This window comes from Falco rusticolus, chromosome Z (assembly GCF_015220075.1).
Source record: "Falco rusticolus isolate bFalRus1 chromosome Z, bFalRus1.pri, whole genome shotgun sequence".
In the NCBI taxonomy this organism is placed as follows: Eukaryota; Metazoa; Chordata; class Aves; order Falconiformes; family Falconidae; genus Falco; species Falco rusticolus.
Genome location: NC_051210.1, coordinates 16,449,538 through 16,469,411, shown reverse-complemented (window position 1 = coordinate 16,469,411; position 19,874 = coordinate 16,449,538). Strand labels below are relative to the sequence as shown.

The following is a 19,874-nucleotide window of genomic DNA, read 5'->3' as shown; positions in this document are numbered from 1 at the left end:
AGTCTTGAGAGACCGTGAGATATTTGTATCCAAGTCTTCGCAGTCTCTCACTGTGTCAGCACTGGGTGTGAATGGGAGGATGTATGTGTGATTGTGTAGATCTCCTAGACACAAACTCCACTCCCTTCTCCCTGGGGGTGAGGACTATGAAATGGATGACCCCTCAGGCCTTACCTGACTGACGCCAGATGTGAGTGCTGTGCTGTGACTGTGTTAGTGCCCTTTGGAGAACACCTGGGACGTAGGGCTGACCCATCTCACAGTAATCTACCCTGCACAAATCTGCTGGGAGAGTTTAACAGCTGTACCATTAGAAGTGTTTTTTTTTTTGGTCAAAGAACTCTGAGTTTGGCTATGTTTAAAAAATGCTGGGAGTTTAGAAAGTGAGTGGTTGAAAAATGACACATTTTCAAGCTCTGCAAATAATTGTGAACAGCAGGTACCTCTGCATGAATGACAACATATCTAGTAATTGAAATAGTTTTCGGTCTGTAGAATGCGTTTTCCCCCAGCATATGAAGAGCTTCATTTCCACATGCAGATGTGTGTCCAAGACTAACAGCCTTACCTGTCATATATGTTTGTTAGCAGCCTGGGGGTTCATGTGTTGTGGGTCCTGCTCTGTCCCAGGGCTGCAGGGCTGCACTGGGGCAGGTGAGACTGGTGGTTGGGAGGGCAAGGGCTCATTTTCCAGGGCCAGTTGAGCCTGCTGGGGATGTGGGGGTAGGAAAGCCTTGCAGGATGAGGCAGGCAGAGCGGGCTCAGGGCAGCCTGGAAGTCTCCCAAATGGAGTGGGGAGCAGACAGGCAGCCAGCTCTGGGAGGGACAGAGTTCCCATAGGGATCAAGGGATCCCTGTGGAGCTGGCTGCCCAGCCCATTGAGTTGTCAGCTTGAAACCAAGCGCTGAAGCCTACAAAAGGACACCGTGGGCGGGGGAACGCTGCTTATTAAAGGCCTTTTATCTCTCTTCTGCCTTCCCAAGTCACTTTGCATTGTTGCTGTTATAAAAGGGAATTGTTTTAGACTGTAGTCTAAAAAAGCACAGTCTTTTACATTTCAAAGCCCTCTAAGTGTTCAGTTTAAAGCAGGTTAGTCCTAGTCTATGTGACAAAATTTCCAGTGAAGCCAGAATAGTTACACATCGTGATTTGTTCTGCATTCAAAACTGTACAAATTTTCAAGGCTGGGAAAATTACATCCTAGCCACGCCACATCTGGGTTAAAGCCAACTCTAGTTCCCCTTTGCTGTGCACTCCTAAGGCCCGCCTCTGGAGAGGTGCAAGGGGGTACGCCAACAGAGGTGGCTGCTTTTCAGTAGAGCATGCATTTGCGTTCGTTTTGATTTACAATTCTTCCAGGTGGGATAAAAGTAAGCAGGTAAGCATCACTAGCTTGTCACCATGTCTGTCTTCTTAGGTGATTGAGCTTTGATCTTGAACAGATGTCTGGGATGCAAGGTGGGTCCCGGAGCTCTCCATACTTCTGCTCCTGACAGGAAGAAGCAAGTGCTGCTCCAATGTTAATAAAATCCTCAGCACCCTCCCTAGCACATAAAAAATGTACCGACTTGGCTTTGTAGCAGGGACTGCGCCTGTATGGGTTTATCCTGATGCAACACAGCCCCCATGTGGCACTAGGGCCTCAATACTCCTTAGTGCACTTTGTGCAGGATTTTTACCTCTGAAGATGCCACCCAAATATGGCATTTTTTTGGAGTCTGGAATGCTGATTGAATCCTGTGAATGGCTGGATTTCAACACCATCAGAGAGAAGCGGATGGCTTGCTGAAAGAAAAACTGCATTTGTAATTTGTGTCACAAACGTATTTTTGCTTAAAAAATATATGCTTGCTGATGAGGCCCCCCCGGGGCCCAAAAAAAGCTAAAACATGTATCTCCCTCCCAGCTCCCCGCTCTGCCCCTCGCTTATCAGAAATGTCTTCTGAGACATATTCTGGTGGTTTTTTCCTCCCAAGATATTTAAAAAATGTGGAAGATTCATCTAATTTTTCTTTCCCCTCTAAGTTTTATTCTATGGTGTCTGAACCAAATACTGACTTCTGACTTCAGCAGTCTCAATTGCTGCATGTGTACAGATTTCTTTATAGCCGTGTGTGCTCAGGAAGGCCTGAGCACTTTCCTTTCTTTTCAGTGGTGTCAAGACCTGCCTAGCAGGGACAGCAAAACCCCATTCTCAACAGATAGAGAGCACCCAGGGCATTTGGAGCATAACAAGCAGAAAGAGGTTTCTTACTGGAGCTAACCTGGATTTTCAATGTCCTGTAATTCCATGGCTCGCCTTAGGTTTGATGATATTTGTTTTTTTCCAGACAGGCAAACTTGACCCACATTATCCCAAAATATGTGGGCACAAAGGGAATGTTCTGGACATCAAGTGGAACCCATTCAATGACTTTGTAATAGCTTCATGTTCAGAAGATGCCACAGTAAGTTTACCAGCTTGTACTCTGTTATTACCTGGTGAATGTGCTTTTTTTGGGAAAGAAATGAAAAAGAAACCAAAAGGCTCACAGATGAGATGTGAAAGCTTATATATATTTACACTTATAAAAAAAGTCAAGTAAGAGGAAGATACCCTTCTTTCTCTTAAGGTCAGATCTGTGTGATCCCTTTCAGATCATATATGAGATCAGTGTGAGGAGGAAGATCTGTTTTGTGGGGGCTTGCATCTCTTTGGGTGTGTTTGCATGAGAAAAACAGAATATGAATTTAAAATGAAATGACCATTCAAGTTTAATTGCTATGAAACTATTCCTTTACTTCAGAAAAAGCTTCAGCACAATGTAATCTGGAAGAGCTATTTCAGATCAGTTCCCTTCAGAGCAAGTTTGAGCTTGTTCCTGTACTCATTTTCTCTGTAAAAGTCATGCTGGATTAGTTATGGTTAGCTGAGGAGTCTGGGTCACACTATTCTGCAATAAGTGGTTTGGCTGAAGTTAGTATAATTAAGATGCAGTCACATATTTTTACTCCAGTGTAGGTGCAAACTAGTAATAACTACTAATAATTGGAAGTTTCAATTCATGTTTGTAAGGGGCAGTTTAGCCCATATATACCCATTGAAGTGTCACTTTCCATGTCTGACAAAAGTGTGATGTTAACTTCTGTGAGTGAGGATATCTGACTAACTGCTGTGCTTTTTTCCGGAGATCCCACACGTGTTTTCTCCCACTGGGTATATTTACCCTCTGCCACACAGCATCAGGGAAGCTTCCCTAGTTATTTCCTCTAACCCTGGCTTGGTGCACATCCTTTGCCATTTCAGCTCTGCCAAAAATCACTCTTGAATTGGAAATCTAGGCTCTTTGAATTGTCCTTCCTGTTTGGTGACTTCCTTTTGCTTCTTTGGATATTCATGTCTTTTTTGAAGGCTTCTTTTGATTTCGGGGCTGCCTGTGAAGGTTTTATTTTATCTTCTAACCTGTATGCCAGGTTCTCATGCTGTCTCGGAGAGGATTTGTGGCAGGAAGGCACCACCATGACTTCTCTTTTGAGCCTCAGATGAGGAATGAACACCAGCTTTGAAGCCTTCTGCTGCAGTTACAGAATCACAGAACCATTCATGTTGAAAGGGAGCTTGGGTGGTCTCTACTCACATGTCCTTTGCGGGTCTGTGGAGATGAGTCTTGGAAACCTCCAAGGGAAGAAGATTTCACCACCTCTCTGGGCAACCAGTTCCTGTTCTTCATTGCTCCCATGGAGACATTTTTTTCCTTATATGCAGCCAGAATCTCTGCAGTGTAGTTAGGGATCACTGTATCCCATCCTCCCACCCTGCACTTCAAGACAGAGCCTGGCTATATTTTCTCAGTAGTCTTGTAAGTATTGAAGGCTTCTGTCAGTTTTTCCTGAAGCTGTCTCTTATCCAGGCTGAGCAAGCCCACCTCCCTCAGCTTCTCCTCACAGGCCAAGAGCTGCAGCCTCCTGAGTGTCCCTGTGGTCTCCACTGGAGTCACTTAAGTGTATCAGCATCTTTCTTGCACTGGGAGGTGCAAAACCAGATGCAGTATTCCAGCTGTTGTTTAATGATTGCTGAGTAAAGGGGAAAATCACTTCACTTGATTTAGTGGCTATCTTCCTGTTCCAGACAAGGATGCTGCTAGCTTTCATCTCTGCCAGGGCATGATGCTGGATCATATCTATTCTATTGTTTACCAGGACCCTGGGGTCTGTACAGAAAGGCTGCTGTCTGTCAGCTTTCTTTTCCAGTTTCCTACTGAAACTTGGCACTGGGTCATTCTCCAGGCTAAAGAACAGAAACACTGAGCTTGTCACTGGTCTCAGCACCAAAAGTTGTTCTAAGAAGTCTTGCTGTTTGTGACTGTATTCTTTTTTCTGGCGCCACCCTCCCATAATCATCTGGTATTAGGAATTGGTATCTCAGGGGTCCCCTGCATAGTGACACAGTGTAGGGACACGTCTTCCCTCCCTGCTGAGCAGTGAGGACAGCAGACTGCGTTTCTTAGTATGACTATCTTTCCTTGTACCTGGTAGCTAGACCACAGGGTGGTCACTTCATCCAAGCCCTGCTCAGAGCGGGGCAGTAGAATCAGATTGCTTCAAGCCTTGTCCAGATGAGCCGGGAAGATCTCCAAGAGTACAGGTCCCGTGGCCTCACTGGGCCCTTATTCCAGGGGTTGAGTACCCTTCTAGGGAAAACAGGTCTCGTCTGACCTCCAGGAAGTGTCCCTATTGCCATTTGCATCCATTACCTTTGGTGCTCTCCTTGTGCACCACCAGAGTCTGGCTCCATCCTCTTTGTGCCTTCCTGCAATGTAGTTGAAGGGCAGCCAGATACTGAACAACTTCTTTTCTTTCCAGCTCTCCTCAGATTTGCTGTGCTTCCAACCCCTCCTCATCTCAGTGCATGCTATTGGACTCACTCTTTGTGGTCAACATCTGTCTGGGCCTGGGCTGTGCTGGAGAGCTCAGATAGGACATACTCTTGGGACATCTCCATAACAGCACTTTCTCTGTCCTGAGAGAAGTGTGAGGAAATTTTTGGGGTCCCAGAGCTGTCCATCACTTACACTGGGCTGGACATTAGAGCTAAAGCCTTTCCTGAAGTCTGTTGTTAAAGGCCTGGTGCTCTCTGCTATTTCTGAGCATTAGCATAAGCCAGCATTCTGGCTTGTGTGCAAGGACACATCTGACTGGTCTTATTGGCTGGGTCTTCCTGGAACTTTTGAGGAAGGCCACAAACTTCTGTGAAGGTAATGGAAATTTCCCATCACCCACATTTCTTAGCGGTTTCTTGGCCATTACCCAGCCTTTCTAGAGCTTGCGTTGATGGTACCACAGCTATCTTTTGTGATGTGTAGCTGAAGCACACAGAGTGGTACTTTTGGGCACAGGAGGGGATGGATAGTCCCTGTGAATGCCCAGTGTCCTTTCCAGTTCCTACTGCTGCTTCAGACAGGCTTAGGACTGAGGCCAATGCAAGTGACCAAGGGCTGAGAGTTTGAACAGTATGGGGAGAGGGCTTATCCTCTTACACCTTCTGTTTCTTTTGGCAAATTATTGGGCATGTATGAATTCAGCTTGTTGAAGATCTTCTCCACTGCGTTAGAGGGGCAACTCTATGCATTTTGCTTTGCTTTGTCAGATTTTCTTCACGATGCAGCAGGCTAGACAGCTTGTGGATTGTTCCTGGCAGCTCTGGCTCCATGACCTGCTTCTTCTGCACACTAAGCACTGGCAATTTCTGCCATTTAATGCACCCTGAGATGCCAGCCAGGGGCTTTTCCCTGCTTTTCCCACCAGTCATTTCATAGCATGGGGAGTGAATGATTCATTCCTAGGCAGTTCTTCTCAGTGTGAACACAACCTATTTTTCCCTTTGCTGCTCTCTAAGCCCCATTCCTTTAGTGATAGTTGTTGAAGCTGTAGAGTATGATGCTTCCTTCTACTGCTGTAGAAATTAATTTGGAGGCTACCGGACCCCACAGTCCTTAGATGTCTAGTGGGCTTGATTCCTCAGTGGATAAACACCATTGAGAACACTGAGAATGATGCTCATGGTCTTTGCCAGCAGGTCCCAGAATTTGTGCCTCTTGTTCTTTGGCTTAAAAAGATGTGATCCTCATCAGCTAAACAATGGAGACTCAGGCAGATGTGACTAATTTCCACAAACTATCTGCTTCAACGAGCTTTTCCCTTTTACTTCAGAGTAAGTGCTAGAAAAGTTATGATAAGCATAGTGATTTTCATTGAGGTTAACCATCTGTTATCATCCTAAGTACTTGTGCTTGTAGGGGTAGTGTGAGAAAGACTCATTTTAGCTGCATAGGTTCAGCCCCTTTTGCAGGTTTCCTCTACTGTCTTCTGCCACCCCAGGATGACAGAGGACTTTTGTCTTCATGCAGCATTGTTCTAGAAGATCTCAGGGCTGCAGGTAGAGCTGTTACGGAACAGTACACCCTCCCAGTGTTGAGTGACTTCAGTGTGGTGGTGCCCAGTCTCTCTGCTCACGGCATCTGCCATGTGATCACCTGTGTGGGCTTCTGTGTACTCTGAGAAATGGCTGTGCCATTTACAAAGTGTTCAGCACTGGTGTAATTTTCTATGGGACAAACAGTACTCTAGCTGTCATCCGACCAGGGGAATTCTCAGTTCTTTTACCGGGTGGCACTGCGTGGATCACTGCTTGGATCAATCACTGCTGTAGTATCTTTTGGGACTCTGCTGAAATTTATTTCAGCTTTGCTTGTTCCTGTTCAAAGTTTGTTAGGAGGCAAGGTCTGCAAGATCTGTGATTTACTTCTTCCCCTTGGGAATAACATTCTGTAATTGTGCTGAAAGCTTGGCCAGGTGGAAGGGTTGGATTGACAAGTTAAAACAGACTGGTAGAACAGCTGGCTAAAGAGGGAGGGTAAAGAGGAGTCTTCAGGCCCCCCAAAAGTAAAGATACTAATTTAAAGGACTGGCATTCAATAAAGCCGGGAGCATTCCTATTCGCTACCAAGGGAATAGTAATACCAAGGGAATAATAGCTATTGGTAAGTTCCTGATTAGCTCCTTACTCAAGAATCTCACAAAGAGCCATCCTGTGCCATTCAGGTTAAAATCTGGGACATTCCCAAGCACTTGCTAACAAGAAACATTACCAGTCCGAAGAAGGAACTTCTTGGGCATGTTCGAAGAGTGGGCCTCATTGAATGGCATCCCACTGCTAATAACATCCTCTTCAGCTCTGGCTACGACTACAAGGTGGGTCTGTTCTCTGTGGAGCTTTCCTTCTGGGACACTCTGTTTGGCAGGGTGTTTTGAAATTTGTTTTAATTTCCAGCTGTATGATAATACTACAGATTTCAAAAGCCTTCTTCATGGGGAAATTCCATGGTGACCTCAAAAGCAAAAGGACATTGCTACAAGGTCAAAAGGACTTGTTGGTTTTCTAGTCTTCTGATGAACCTCAGTCTGCTCTGCCCTTCTCCTTTACTGGATTGGATACAATATGTAAAGTTATGCACTTTTGTTTGGCTTCATTCTTGTTCTGCTGCAAATATCTTCACTGATATTTTTTACATATCACTGGCCTTTTTTACATATAAAATGTGTCTGCAAAGAAAATTAGAATATTGGACTTTACGAGCAAACACTCATAAGGACCAGGAATTGTTTTAAATGGTGGAGAGCATCCACTTATGGTGCTAAGACCTGTACATGTAGAGAAGAGAAGAATAAGTGAATAGGGTACACAGAATCCCCAGTTGGCCAGGTAGCAAAGGGCTGATTTTTTTTTTTCTTTTTTTTTTCTCCAGATAATGATCTGGAACCTTGACACCAAGGAGGCTGTCATCTCAAACCCGGTGAAGGTCCTCGATGCTCACAAAGATGTAGTCCTCTCAATGTCATTCAACACAGATGGCAGTCTCCTTGCCACAGCCTGTAGGGACAGAAAGATACGTCTGATAGACCCTCGTGGAGGAACAGTCCTACAGGTAGGTTGGGTTCAGAGGTTTGTAGTGCAGCTGATCTTACCCCTTGGAGTGTTTCCTCTTCTGGGTAGATTCATTGCCATTAAAGGAGACGCATTTGTGCCCCACATTGTCCAAGGCACTGGATGGTGCTATTGTGTTCTGCTTTTCATAGAACGCTGTCATCATTGAAGAAAGGGTTTCTGCATCTTACTACCGTGCTCCTTACTGAGACCCTTCCTGGAAGTGCACTGTTTTCATAATTCTCTCCTGCAGTCCTCTGTGGGATGTCTTGGGAGGTCTTGTAGAGATCAGGTGGACAGGCGGGTGCAAGTGTACATTTGTCCCACTGCCACAGTTGTTCTTGTTGCCTGTACTTTTTTTCTGTTGGTGAGGTGAAGCCAACTGCGTTTCACAGGTATTTGCACACATTTGTGTCATAGAAAGTCTTGCCTACCATTAATAGGGATTGCCCTCTTAGAGATGTGTGAATTGATAGAGATTGATTGGGCTTTTGGGAATAGCCCTGAAGAGTTTATGCCACCTTTCCAGGATCCCCATGAAATCCTGCTCACTGTAGTTCAGCCCGGCTGAAGTAGGTCTTTCAGATGTGATTGAATCAGAGGTCTCATGTAACATTTAATGTAGCTATGCAACAGGTGATGTCTCTTACTCACATGTGTCCCTTCTTTTTCTATAGGAAGCCAGCTACAAGTCTCACAGAGTCAATAAAGTCCTGTTCCTTGGAAACGTGAACAAGCTGTTCTCTACTGGAACATCTCGGTGGAATAATAGGCAAATTGCATTATGGGATCAAGTGAGTTGGACCAGCAATCTTAACAATACCAGCTTCAGTTTTCTCTCTTTTGCTCTCGCTTTAACTTTTCCACCTGCCAAATACCCAAGCATTGGTTTATAACAGCAATTTATAAGTGATCTGTCAAATTCTTAATGGATGATAGGTCTTACTGCTGTGACACTGTTAACTGAATATGAGTTTCTGAAGAAGGTTTCAAAACTTTCAGCATAGAAATCCACCAGAACAGAGAGAATGCTGTGCCTGCAGCAGGAAGAAGTCATTCAAAGGACCTTTGAGTCTTCTCTGTAGCTCTGACTTAAAAGCAGCTCTTACTGGCCTTACTGGCAAATTGTTACTGGTAATGGAAAAAGAAATGAGCTCTAGCCACAGTATACCCAGGTGAAGCCCTTAATGGAGAAAAAGATGTGGGGTGTTTTTAATTTCTGATGATTCTTGATAGTAGAGTATTGAGGTAGCACTTATTGGTCACTTCCAAGACATGATCTCCTATCGTGATGGCTGCTAGCCTTATGAAACCCTGCTCTTCTCTACCTTTCTCAAATGTAGTGAGATACTTTTCCTTTGTCAGCGTCTAACTTTGTCCCTTCTCACCTTGTAGCACAATCTTTTGCCTTGTTGTGCTGTCACCCTTTGTATCAGGCAAAGCTGGTAGACCAGGTCTATGATTTGCTATTTGTCTATTTTTAGACATGGCTTCTTTGCCTATGTGAGTGGCAAAGTACTGTGCTACTGTCTGAAGGGTTTCCACAAACCTGAGCAGTGCTCTGACACAACACGAGTCTCACATCAGGGTTTCACTGCCTTCAGAGGTGCTGGAGGAGCTGGCCACACGTAGTTTGAGAACACGGTGGGAAGGCCTGTGAGGTCAGGTATGTGCAGCCTCCTTAGGGACAAGCATTGACACAGGACCTGCCCAGCAGGCATCTTTCTGAGGCCCATGTCCACTCTTGTCATCATCGCATCTAAACAGAAGCTCTGGCTTTCTGGAGCCTGCAGCTGGACAGTTCTGCAGGACAAAGTATATATTAACCCTAAGCTAAATACATATTAATGTGACAATAGCCACAATGGCAGCCATGGGACACAATACTCTGCCCCACTGGTCCTCCTGACATCGCTCTCTTCAGCAGTGCAGGTATGGTTTTGTATAAGACATGCCAGCCTTGTGTATGGTGTGGTGTGCTACGCCCTCCTACATGGCTTGCGTACAAAAGGCCGATGGGAGCTTTTGCCCTTGCAATGGGCACCTTCCCACTGAGCAGTTTGGAGACTGCTTGGCTGATGTAGACTGTTCTTGTGGTGGCTGGTGCACTGTTGTGGAGATACTGCCCTGACTAGAGGTAGTGAGGGAACACGAGTAATTCAGTGTGCAATGCAGAGGTGCCCCAAAGGCCCTTCCATCTCCCTGAGGCTGGTGGCCCACATAGAGGCAGGCAGTGTTTCTTATTGTAGCTACCTCTGGAATGTCATCAGGTGCCTGAGATGTTCTAGTGGTAGAAACTGATGTCCTGAGGTGCTGCACACAGTCAAGAACCAGGGACAGAGTGCCCATTTGCCACCCACAGAGCTTTGAAGAAGTCTGTGTGTGACCTCTGCTTGGGGCAGCTGGCCATGGCCTAGTATTGTTTTAGAGCTATGCTCATATGCTGCTGCCACATGGGATCCAGGTAAGGTGTCCCTGACTTGAGGTGATGGACAGGTGATCACAGCTGTCTGTTTTTCCTGTGTCCTGCCCAGAATGACCTTTCTGTGCCTTTACTGGAGGAGGACCTGGATGGCTCCTCAGGACTCCTGTTTCCCTTCTATGACTCAGACACACACATGCTTTATGTTGTGGGAAAGGTAAGTGCTTTCTGTGTCAGCAAACGCTGGCCTGTTTGATTCTTCTCCCTGCCTGGGTTGCACCAAGACGAACTCAAAGATGCTCCCGAAGCATGTTAACCCAAGGGTATGGGCTGATGAGGTGGGGCCTGAAGGCACTGCAGCATCAGGCCACTGCAGACGTACCTTGTTTAATATGGGGAGGTACACTGCAGAGCCCTAACCTTTCCACGAAGGAATTTGAGGGCTATATTTGGTTCATTCTTGACTCTGCATGGCTTCTGGGGCCAGGCATTCTTCTCAGACCCTCCTCCTGAACAGCAGAGCCTGGCTTATGTTCATTTTCTTTGCCTTTAGGGTGATGGAAATATACGGTACTATGAGATAAGCCCTGAGAAACCATACCTGAACTACCTGATGGAGTATCGTTCTCATTTACCACAGAAAGGAATTGGTGAGTGGCAGCATATGTCTAACATTACAAAAGGATGGTGGCTTTTTTGTTTTAGAGGCTGTCAGGGTCCAAGACTATCCAAAATAACATTTAGAAAAGAGAGTGTGTCGAATTCCACCGAGGTTTACTGGTGCACAACAGTCAGCTTGGCCCAGCTCACCTATATATCACAGGTGCTATCACAGGGTCACAGCTTGGAAGGGTCCCTTCTGACCAGCAGAACACGGGCTGGGAAGCTTTACTGACTCATCCCCTCTCACATACTTGGTCATGGTAGAAGGGAGGGTAGTCTGGATTTAAAGATGGAGCATGCTCTTTGCCCTTTGTGAATCTACTCCGAGATTTTTGGTGATGAACTCTGTTGACATTGTTTCCACTGTGGGATTTATCTGGTAATGGGTGGTCCACATCTTAATGCCTTCACTCTTATCACTTGCCTACCTTCTCCTGTACTGGCATTTCCCATTTAGAGATAGACCTGCTATGATTAGGTCACCTCTCCTCCACTGAAGACCCTTGTTTACTCACCTGTCTGCATACTACCCAGTTTAACTCACTCAGGCTATAGAATGTGGCTTTCAGCCCTCAGACCCTAGTGTTAGCCCTTTCTTGAGCCTTCTCCAGTCTACTCTGTAAGCCATATCCCTCTACAGACTGATGTGTTTTAGGATCATTTGCCACCCCTCCACAGTACCTGTGGACACTCTTATTCTTACAGAACATTGGCAGCGCTGGATTTTGTGCCTGCAGGGCTCCTTCAAAAAACCTGTTATTGGAAAGGAATAAATTATTTAAAACTTCACTGGAATATCTCTCTATTATTCTGCTTTTAAAATCTTTCCAATTCACAGCATCCTGATTTTACGTTGTCATAGAGTCTTTTAAAAATCATTCCATGAAAAGGAATTGTACAAGTGTTTTTAAAAGCCTGGAGTGAATCAAATCTACTTCCTTAACTTGAGCTGTTCTGCTGATCAAACACACTGCTAAGGATATTGCACAAAAGCATCTTTCCCAGTATTGCCAAAACAAAATACAGTGCAGAGGAGTGGAGTTTAGATTCACGTTTAGATGAATGCATAATGTAAGGAACAACAGTCCTTCACATAGAATCTACTGTTTAATGAAGTCATTAGGTATCAGTAGAAAACAAAGCTCCTTGTAGGACACCGTGAAGCGAGGTCTACAAGGAGAGGTCATCTCTTTTGTTAAGGGAGTTAACATGGATATAGGTTTTGGACTGTACAGGCTCATGAGTGAAATCCACTGAGATTTCCAGATACTTAGAGACCCTGTGTGGCTTAGCCAGTCCCTGAAACACAAGTGGTGCTGTCTGACAGGGTAGGTGTTCACACCCTTCTCATAGTCCATTCTGCTTTGGGACAGTGTTACAGGGAGGATACTGGGCTGGAAGGGCTTTCAGCCTGACTCATATAGCTGTTCTGGTGTTGTTTAGGTGTCCTGAAATCCCTTCCTGGTGACCCTGATAGTCAAATCCTGTGGCATCACTTGCCAGTTCTGCTCAGTCCTGGTCACTCCATTTGCAGCTCATTTAGATAAATAAGAAACAGGAAGCTTAGCATGAAAACTACAGACCCTATGTGTAACTCAGTGGTCTGACAGAAGAAAAATGATTTAGTCTTGTCATTTGTGCCACTGAGCCAGTTTTGAGTGCAGATTTCATACCATGCTGCTGTGGAGCTGATGCTGTGACTCCTTTTGTTGTTTAGTGACCCTTTTTCCATGGTGGATGACATTAACTTCCCTAGTGAGATTTATACCCCTTTTGTTTCATGCTGTCCCACCAGGAATGATGCCAAAGAGAGGCCTTGAAGTGTCAGCTTGTGAGATTTTCCGTTTCTACAAACTGATCCCAACTAAAAGCCTGATTGAGCCCATCTCCATGATTGTGCCTCGACGGGTAAGTTAACCTCATAATGTTCACACCTGGGACAAATATCAGTGAGAAAGAGGACAATGTCTCCTCTCTGTGACTTTCAGGGGCAGAAGAGTAGGTAGAACAAGGCATTTTCTCCCTCTTGGTCTGAGGGACAAAGCTGGTCAGTTTGTGGGGCAACCCTGCCAACAAACCCTGGCTGAGTACCTCAAGAGTTAGGTCTCTGTGTAGTGGCTAACTTTCTAAGACATCCTCATTGATCTGCTGTGCTTTGTGCAACAAGGAATCTCTCTGTCAGGTCAGCCACCTGGCTGTAAAATTCCTTACTGACACCTGTTTGACATAATGACAAAAGAGAAGGGGGAAGAATTGGGATGATGTTGGGTGACATGAAAATTTCCTTGAGTAAGGAAGAAGAATGACCCTGGGACAAAGGGAACAATGGGTTCCCAGGTCTTTACCCATTGGCTGTAGCTGTGTTACAGGCAGTTGTTCTGCAGCATGTAAGATTCGACCCATTGCACTGAGCATGGTGTAGAAGTAAGTCTTAGAGCTGGTGTGGCTGGAGAATGACCCAGGTCATGAACCTGTAGCTAGCCAAGGTAGCTTTCATGTGACAGTGTGAGCAAAGGTTGTTGGAAATGCCAGTATGGGCCCTGTACTTCCAGAAACATCGGAAGGTATGAGTTCCTTGAATTTAGAGAAACAGCAGAGATAATGCTCATTGCAACTACCAATCAGGCATGCACCTCCAATGTTATGTCCTTGTCCAGTTTCTGTCAGCTGATGATCAGCTGGTGATTTGAGACTTGTGTCCATCCTTCATATTCACTTCATTCTCAGGAATGCTGAGTTCATGAGAGCCTCTGTAACCAACCTCCCCCAGTCTGTTGTCTGGGTGTGTAAAGACCTTACTGTCAGGAATTGAAACAGACCTTCAGGTGCAGTTCTTCTGAGTTGGGGTGAGGAGGAGAGAGGCTTGGGGCAGATGAGAAGATTTTATGTCCATGCCAGTGAGTGCTCATGACACTCCCTTGTGCTGAGATGGAACAAACTTTCTCTACCACAATCCGCTATGGTCCCTCTAAGCCAAAACATCACTGATACAGTGACTCTGAACTTCTGTTTGCTTGCAGTCGGAGTCATACCAAGAAGACATCTACCCCTTGACCACAGGAACCCAGCCATCGCTGACAGCACAAGAGTGGCTGAACGGAGTTAACAAAGGTCAGCACATGGAGAGCTCCCCAGCCCTTCAGCTCCCAGGGCTTGGGTAAGCTGCCACTGGCTCTCTGGCCTGTTAACTGCCAGAGAAAGAGGAAGGGAGGAAAAGGAGAGACATAACAAATATGGCTGTAAGCTGAAATAATTTGGTGGTGAAAATATTTACCACTGTGAACTCTGGAAGCTGTTGCAGTCAAGTGCCTTCATGTTTATCCCTGCAGGTTGTTTTCATGAATTGCTTACCGCTGATTTCTGAATGTGGTTTGTGAGTGATAACCTGTCACCTGCCTCCCTTCCTAGGGCCTCTCTTGGTATCCTTGAGACCAGGCTCTGGAACTGTGAATGCCTTACCACAGTTTCTTGAGCCAGAGCCAGTCATGAAAACTACTGACCTGAGCCAGCACCAGGGAGGAAGGATGCCACTGGAGGACATGCAGAAGCCAAGTGAGACTGAAGACAGTAGAAAACAGCTGAAAGTGGAGGAAAAATTGCTGAAAAATGAGCAAATGTGCCTCTCCAATGGCTTTGACATATTCGAGTGTCCACCACCAAAAACTGAAAATGAGGTGTGAACATCTGGGGTGAAGGGCTGTGGCTGTGGGGGGATGCCCAGAGTCAGCTGCAAAAGGATGGTATTCACAAGGTGAAAGAATCCGGGGAAGACTTATTTGGCAGACCTGGGCCAGTGTGAGCTCTTCATTCTTTGTGGGCACAAAAGCTCTGCATGCCCTGGCTGCCACACAGGGAGCAAAAATGTTGCCCAGTGGTACCCCAGCTGTGGGTGTCTGTAAAGGAGATAACTATCAGTCTTCCCACTACCTAGGCATTCTTGTGGCACAGGCCTGCTGATGGCTGGCTGGGGACAAGGAGGTTCTTGTGACCTCAAGGTTCTGGAGAAGAGAAGGGGGTTTATGCAGTCTAAGACTTCTATGAGAGCTGCATTCAGAGAGGCTGGTGAGGCAGCAGTGATGCCTGCAGAAGGAGTGGGTGCACCCTGCTGCCTTGGCCCATGGCATATTCACGTAGTCCTAAGCACCTAACCTGACTGTGGACCCTGACATGTGAAAGGGGCTGGCTCTGCCCCTGTCTTGGCAGCTCACTGCTGGGGGACAACTTGGCAGTGCAGTGCCATTGAGGCTGGCTGCTTGTCAGAGCCTGCTGCTGAGAATGGCTCCAGAAAAGGTCCTGGCAGCTCCATCATTTCTTCAGCCATGGCCGACACCATCCATGTGTAGTAACCAAAGCTTGTACAATGGTAGATCTCTGTGGTGATTTGCAAACTCCCTGTTGCTGCAGCTCAGGGACATTTTCGAGTACATGTGGCTTGTTTGCCTTTAGGAACCCTGGAAGGATTTCTTTCCTATAGCTGTGCTTAGGTCCCCTTTTTAGCCCTGCAAGGTTTAATAGGACAGGAATAGCCCTGCAGCTTGATAGGACAGGAATTTCCACAGCTAGATTTCCCTGTGGTGTGGAAAAGGATATGCTCCATGTTTCTGAGCTGATGCCCAAAGGTTACAGAAGCAGCCATTGCAGAGCTGGGTGCTGTGCTGTGTGTACAATTGAAAGGCCATACTAGTCCCTGGTCCCAGCTGGAGAGGGCAGAGCATGATCAACAGGAAAAAGAGAAAGGGAGTAAAAGGACTTGCTCAAGGTCAGAGTAGGAGATGTGGCACATCCAGGAACTGAGACTCCAGGTACTGTCTGTGTTTAGACTGTCTTTGAGGGATCAGTTGTATGAACATTATTTTATTTGAACTTTTCCACTGAATTAAGCAGATGTATCATTATAAAATGGTGCTGAGAAACACCCGAACTCATAGCCCAGGCTAGTGGACAGCAGGAGCACTGCTGATGTTCAATCTGTTGGTTGAAGGCCTTCTCCTTAGATACTTTTTCTCTCAGAAATCATGTGATGGGACTGATGGCATTTGACAGGTTAAGTCTGTGTTTTCTTAGTGTAAAGGAAATAAAATGTGATTTTCTCACAGCTTTTGCAGATGTTTTATCGGCAACAGGAAGAAATCCGTAGACTACGTGAGCTGGTAAACCAGAGAGATGTCCAAATTAAACAGCTGGAGCTGGAGCTCAGAAACCTCTGCATGGACACAGGCAGTTACTGAGGGTGCTGGCCTGCAGCTCTTTGCACCCCTGGCCGCTGGAGCAGAGTCCAGTTCCTGTGGATAACTCCTCCTAGGGTTTTTGCTGGGGAAAAATTGATGCTTCAGGCAGCATGGACGTCCCTGGCTTGTGGTGGTCACATTTCCCTAATCATCACCAGACAGTTTTTGATGGACTTGCTGTACTTCTTCAGGCTCCCTTTGCTTGCCCATGCACTTTGTGTCAGAAGCTCATGCATTATTGCCAGTGAGAGACTTTGGAAAATCTTGCTTTTCTGGTCTGGAGAAGCCACCTGTTAAGCTCTAGGAACAACCTGTTTTGCTGCCCCTCCACATGACAAGGGAATGGGACACTGAAGGCAGCTGCCAGCTTCTTTTCCTACTCCTGGATCCAGCAGTGCAGCTCCTGGGGCTGCTGCCCTCCTGCCCTGGGAGACCACTCTGCAGCTGAGCTTCAGAGGCACCTCTAGCTCCAAAGTGATCCTCATGCACCCCTCCTGCCTCGGTTTGGCCCCACATCTGGGTGGCTAGGCAAAGTCATGGCTACCCTGACCATGTTCTGGGGATAGTCCTGCTGTGAGTGGGAGGCTGCACTGGGGCTGCCGATGGCAGCACTTTTGTGATAGGTAAAGGGGAGTTGGTGTTTGGAGGTCTTACTTCAAAGGGGTGGTGGTGTGGACTGGTTCTTACCAGAGAAGCTGCAGGTGCAGTTTTTGGGTCCTTTGGGTCAGTGGCCTTCTTTCACTCCTTCTGCCAAAGACCAGCCACAGTCAGCTGGGGGCTGTGGTGCTGTGGTGCTCATCAGACAAATAAGGACAACATTTAAAGCTGCACAGGCTTGGCAGTGGGGTGTTTGCCAAGAGGCATTAAAAGGATGAGGGAAGAGTTGCCTGACCCACTGCAGACCTTTCAGCACTGGTGCTACAAGTGTGTTGTCAACCACAGGAGGATTGTAGGACCATGGCTGGTCAGGCACAGCCCTCCCCAGTTGCTGGAGTATTGCTTGTCCTTGTGCCTGCAGCTGCTGCTTCATTAGCTCCCAGGTGCCAGCGCCTTGTCCTGTGCCTGCAGCCACCTGCAGCTGCAGAATCCCTACTCCCAGCTGTGTTGCCCAGTTCCCTGCATCCTCCAGGGCTGCCCTGCCTCCCCAAGCCTGGCAGCCACACTCATCTGTGCCCTTCTGCACCAGCTCTCTAGCTCACTGCCTTCCCCAGCCCTTTACTTAGGGCAAGAGCAGCTGCAGGATGCAGGTCCCATCCTTGGCTTCAGGGCTGGCACCTGTGACCAGCTTTATGCAGTCTGTCTGCAGTGTGCCGAGCTGGGCCAGTGACAGCAACAGGGGTAGTACACAGACCTGCCTGCCTCATCCGTGCCTGGGGGGTCTTCTCTCATTTATTCCCACGGTGTGGGGTAGGAGCGCACTGTCGGTTGTCCCAGGGTCTGAGCAACACATCAGCACTGGAGGGGGAACGTTTTTCCTTGCCCCAAATGCACAGCTTAGGGAGATGTCTTAAACCCAACCAGAACAAGCAAATGCTGTTTAACCTGTAACTGTGCACCTCTTTTGTGACACATGCAGGAATGAATGCTATGCCCTGCTAGTTCCCTGAAGCCTGTTTCCCCAAAGTCTAAAAAAACCAACCAAAACCACCAAACACAAAAACCCTTCTTATGAAATTTCCACAAACAGGACTCCTTAGCAAGGGGACAAAAGGCTGTGCACTGCCTGTGCTCATGTGAGATGCCCCTCTGGTTATCCCTGAAGGCAATAGCCAGCAGGGAGCTCGTGGGCTCTAAATACTCGTGTATGAGAATCACACAAAGACTTTGTCATGCCTTTTGCTCTTATGCAAAGACTTCATCCAGCTTTCAAAAATATTTCATTCATTTCTAAATACCAACAACAGATGTGGGTGCTACAGTCACAAATACTGTCATTTCCTTCTGCAGCATTACGAAGAGGGGATAGTTGTTCATGTTCTTCAGGAAGAGTCCTTTAGCATCATCCACTTACTTAACACTATTCTTTTTGTAAAAAGAATATATTAATAACAAAGTTGTTGAAACAAACTTCAGCTCATTTCAGATCTTCTAGAGTGGACTTTCCTGTGCCCTAGGAACACTCTGCAGTATGCGGTTACATGCAGAAGCATCTCACCTCAGATACAAAGCTTTAACCCAAACATGAATCTTACACCAGAAGTGGTCAGGCTTTCTCACCAAAGAGAAGAGCTATGTAAGAAGTCAAGAAGCTCACAGTTTTTTAGCCATGTCAAACAGGCCTGACAGCTTCTAACTTCAAAGCCATTGTCACAGAGGGTAGCCCCGGGGACATGACACTCTAGTTTTCAAGCTATCATTATCAGAAGGGAGAGCACTTGACACAGCCTTGACAGTCCAGGGGATATGACACATCCTTGTCACCATATGTGTTTTATTTGCTGCATTTTTTTTCTTATTTTTCATACAGAATAAATTATTTAAATTATTTCCAAGTCAGAGTCATTTAGCAGGATTTTAAAATCCTCTTGTGGACCATTTCTTTGTTATCCTATGACTGGTTAGCATAGTAAATGGTCAGCTGCCATGGTTCTTATCTTAGGGTTGTGTTGATTTCAGCATTTCTGGAAAAGAAGTTGCTTTCATTTAGGCTTTGCTGGCAACATTTGATAAAGTAAGACTATTTAATCAAAACTTCTTTTTTAGACAGTATGCCCGTAAAAGTGTAAGCTGTGAACTGTATTTCAATTTGGAGCATAAATGCAACCATAAATCTTTCACACAGAGAAAAAATATGGAGGAAATGGAGTTATGCGTTAATGAACTGTGCCTAGATAGACTTAAGTGATAATTTTAATAGTTTCTAAAACTCCTAACAGCTTTGTAAAAAACTGTAAAACGTGGGGATAAAAACCAAATTTGTGCAATGAAAAGCAAATGTAACTGAATAATAAATATATTTAGAGTTTTACTTTTTGATACATGCAAGGTTGTTGGTTTCTTATTATTCTTATTGTGTACATCCAAGGTGTTGAACTACTCCCTAACCTGGTCCTCCCTCATCTGATATACAGAAGATATCCACCACAACAGTACCCATTTTTCTCTGCCAGCTTTCACTTGCCTTAGGTGTATGTGAAACTCTTCAGATTCTCACCGTGGCTACTGTGCTTTTGGAAATCAAAAGCCTGCTATGAACAGCAGCTGTGCGACCAGTGGTTCACCTATAGTATCTGTTGAATCCTCCTTGGGCCTGATGGAGAAAACCAACACTTGGGTGCCCATGCCATTAAGCAGTGCCCCTGGCTAGTCACACTTGATACATCTCAGGTCACCCTGGCAGAATCTTTGGTGCATACATGGAAAACCAGCACTGCATAGTACAGAGCCAGATGAGCCTTGATAGCCTCTGGACAGCATCCTTAATGAGAGCCCCAGGCAAGCAGCAAACCTCCCTAGATGATAAATCTGGTCAGCAGATACGGGGCTTCTACCCTTGTAGTGGTCAGTAGTCTCCTCTAACTATTGCTTGTCACTTCTCACTTCCTTCTAGTGGTCCTGAGTGGCTCATGTGCCTCCAGGAAATCCCCTTTTAGTTGGC

At 46.1% G+C, this 19,874-nt stretch overlaps 1 protein-coding gene across 1 annotated transcript in view; it reads left to right on the top strand.

Annotated features, from left to right (window-relative positions):
• Positions 1-19,256, top strand: part of CORO2A (coronin 2A) — a 62,314-nt gene extending 43,058 nt beyond the window's left edge. The window contains exons 3-12 of the mRNA XM_037374195.1: positions 2,331-2,447; positions 7,081-7,230; positions 7,785-7,964; positions 8,641-8,757; positions 10,498-10,602; positions 10,939-11,035; positions 12,844-12,956; positions 14,069-14,159; positions 14,457-14,722; positions 16,145-19,256. Coding sequence (XP_037230092.1) covers positions 2,331-2,447; positions 7,081-7,230; positions 7,785-7,964; positions 8,641-8,757; positions 10,498-10,602; positions 10,939-11,035; positions 12,844-12,956; positions 14,069-14,159; positions 14,457-14,722; positions 16,145-16,276 — 1,368 coding nt within the window. The 3' untranslated portion in view covers positions 16,277-19,256. The remainder of the gene's footprint in view (positions 1-2,330; positions 2,448-7,080; positions 7,231-7,784; positions 7,965-8,640; positions 8,758-10,497; positions 10,603-10,938; positions 11,036-12,843; positions 12,957-14,068; positions 14,160-14,456; positions 14,723-16,144) is intronic.
• Positions 19,257-19,874: the final 618 nt, after the last annotated feature.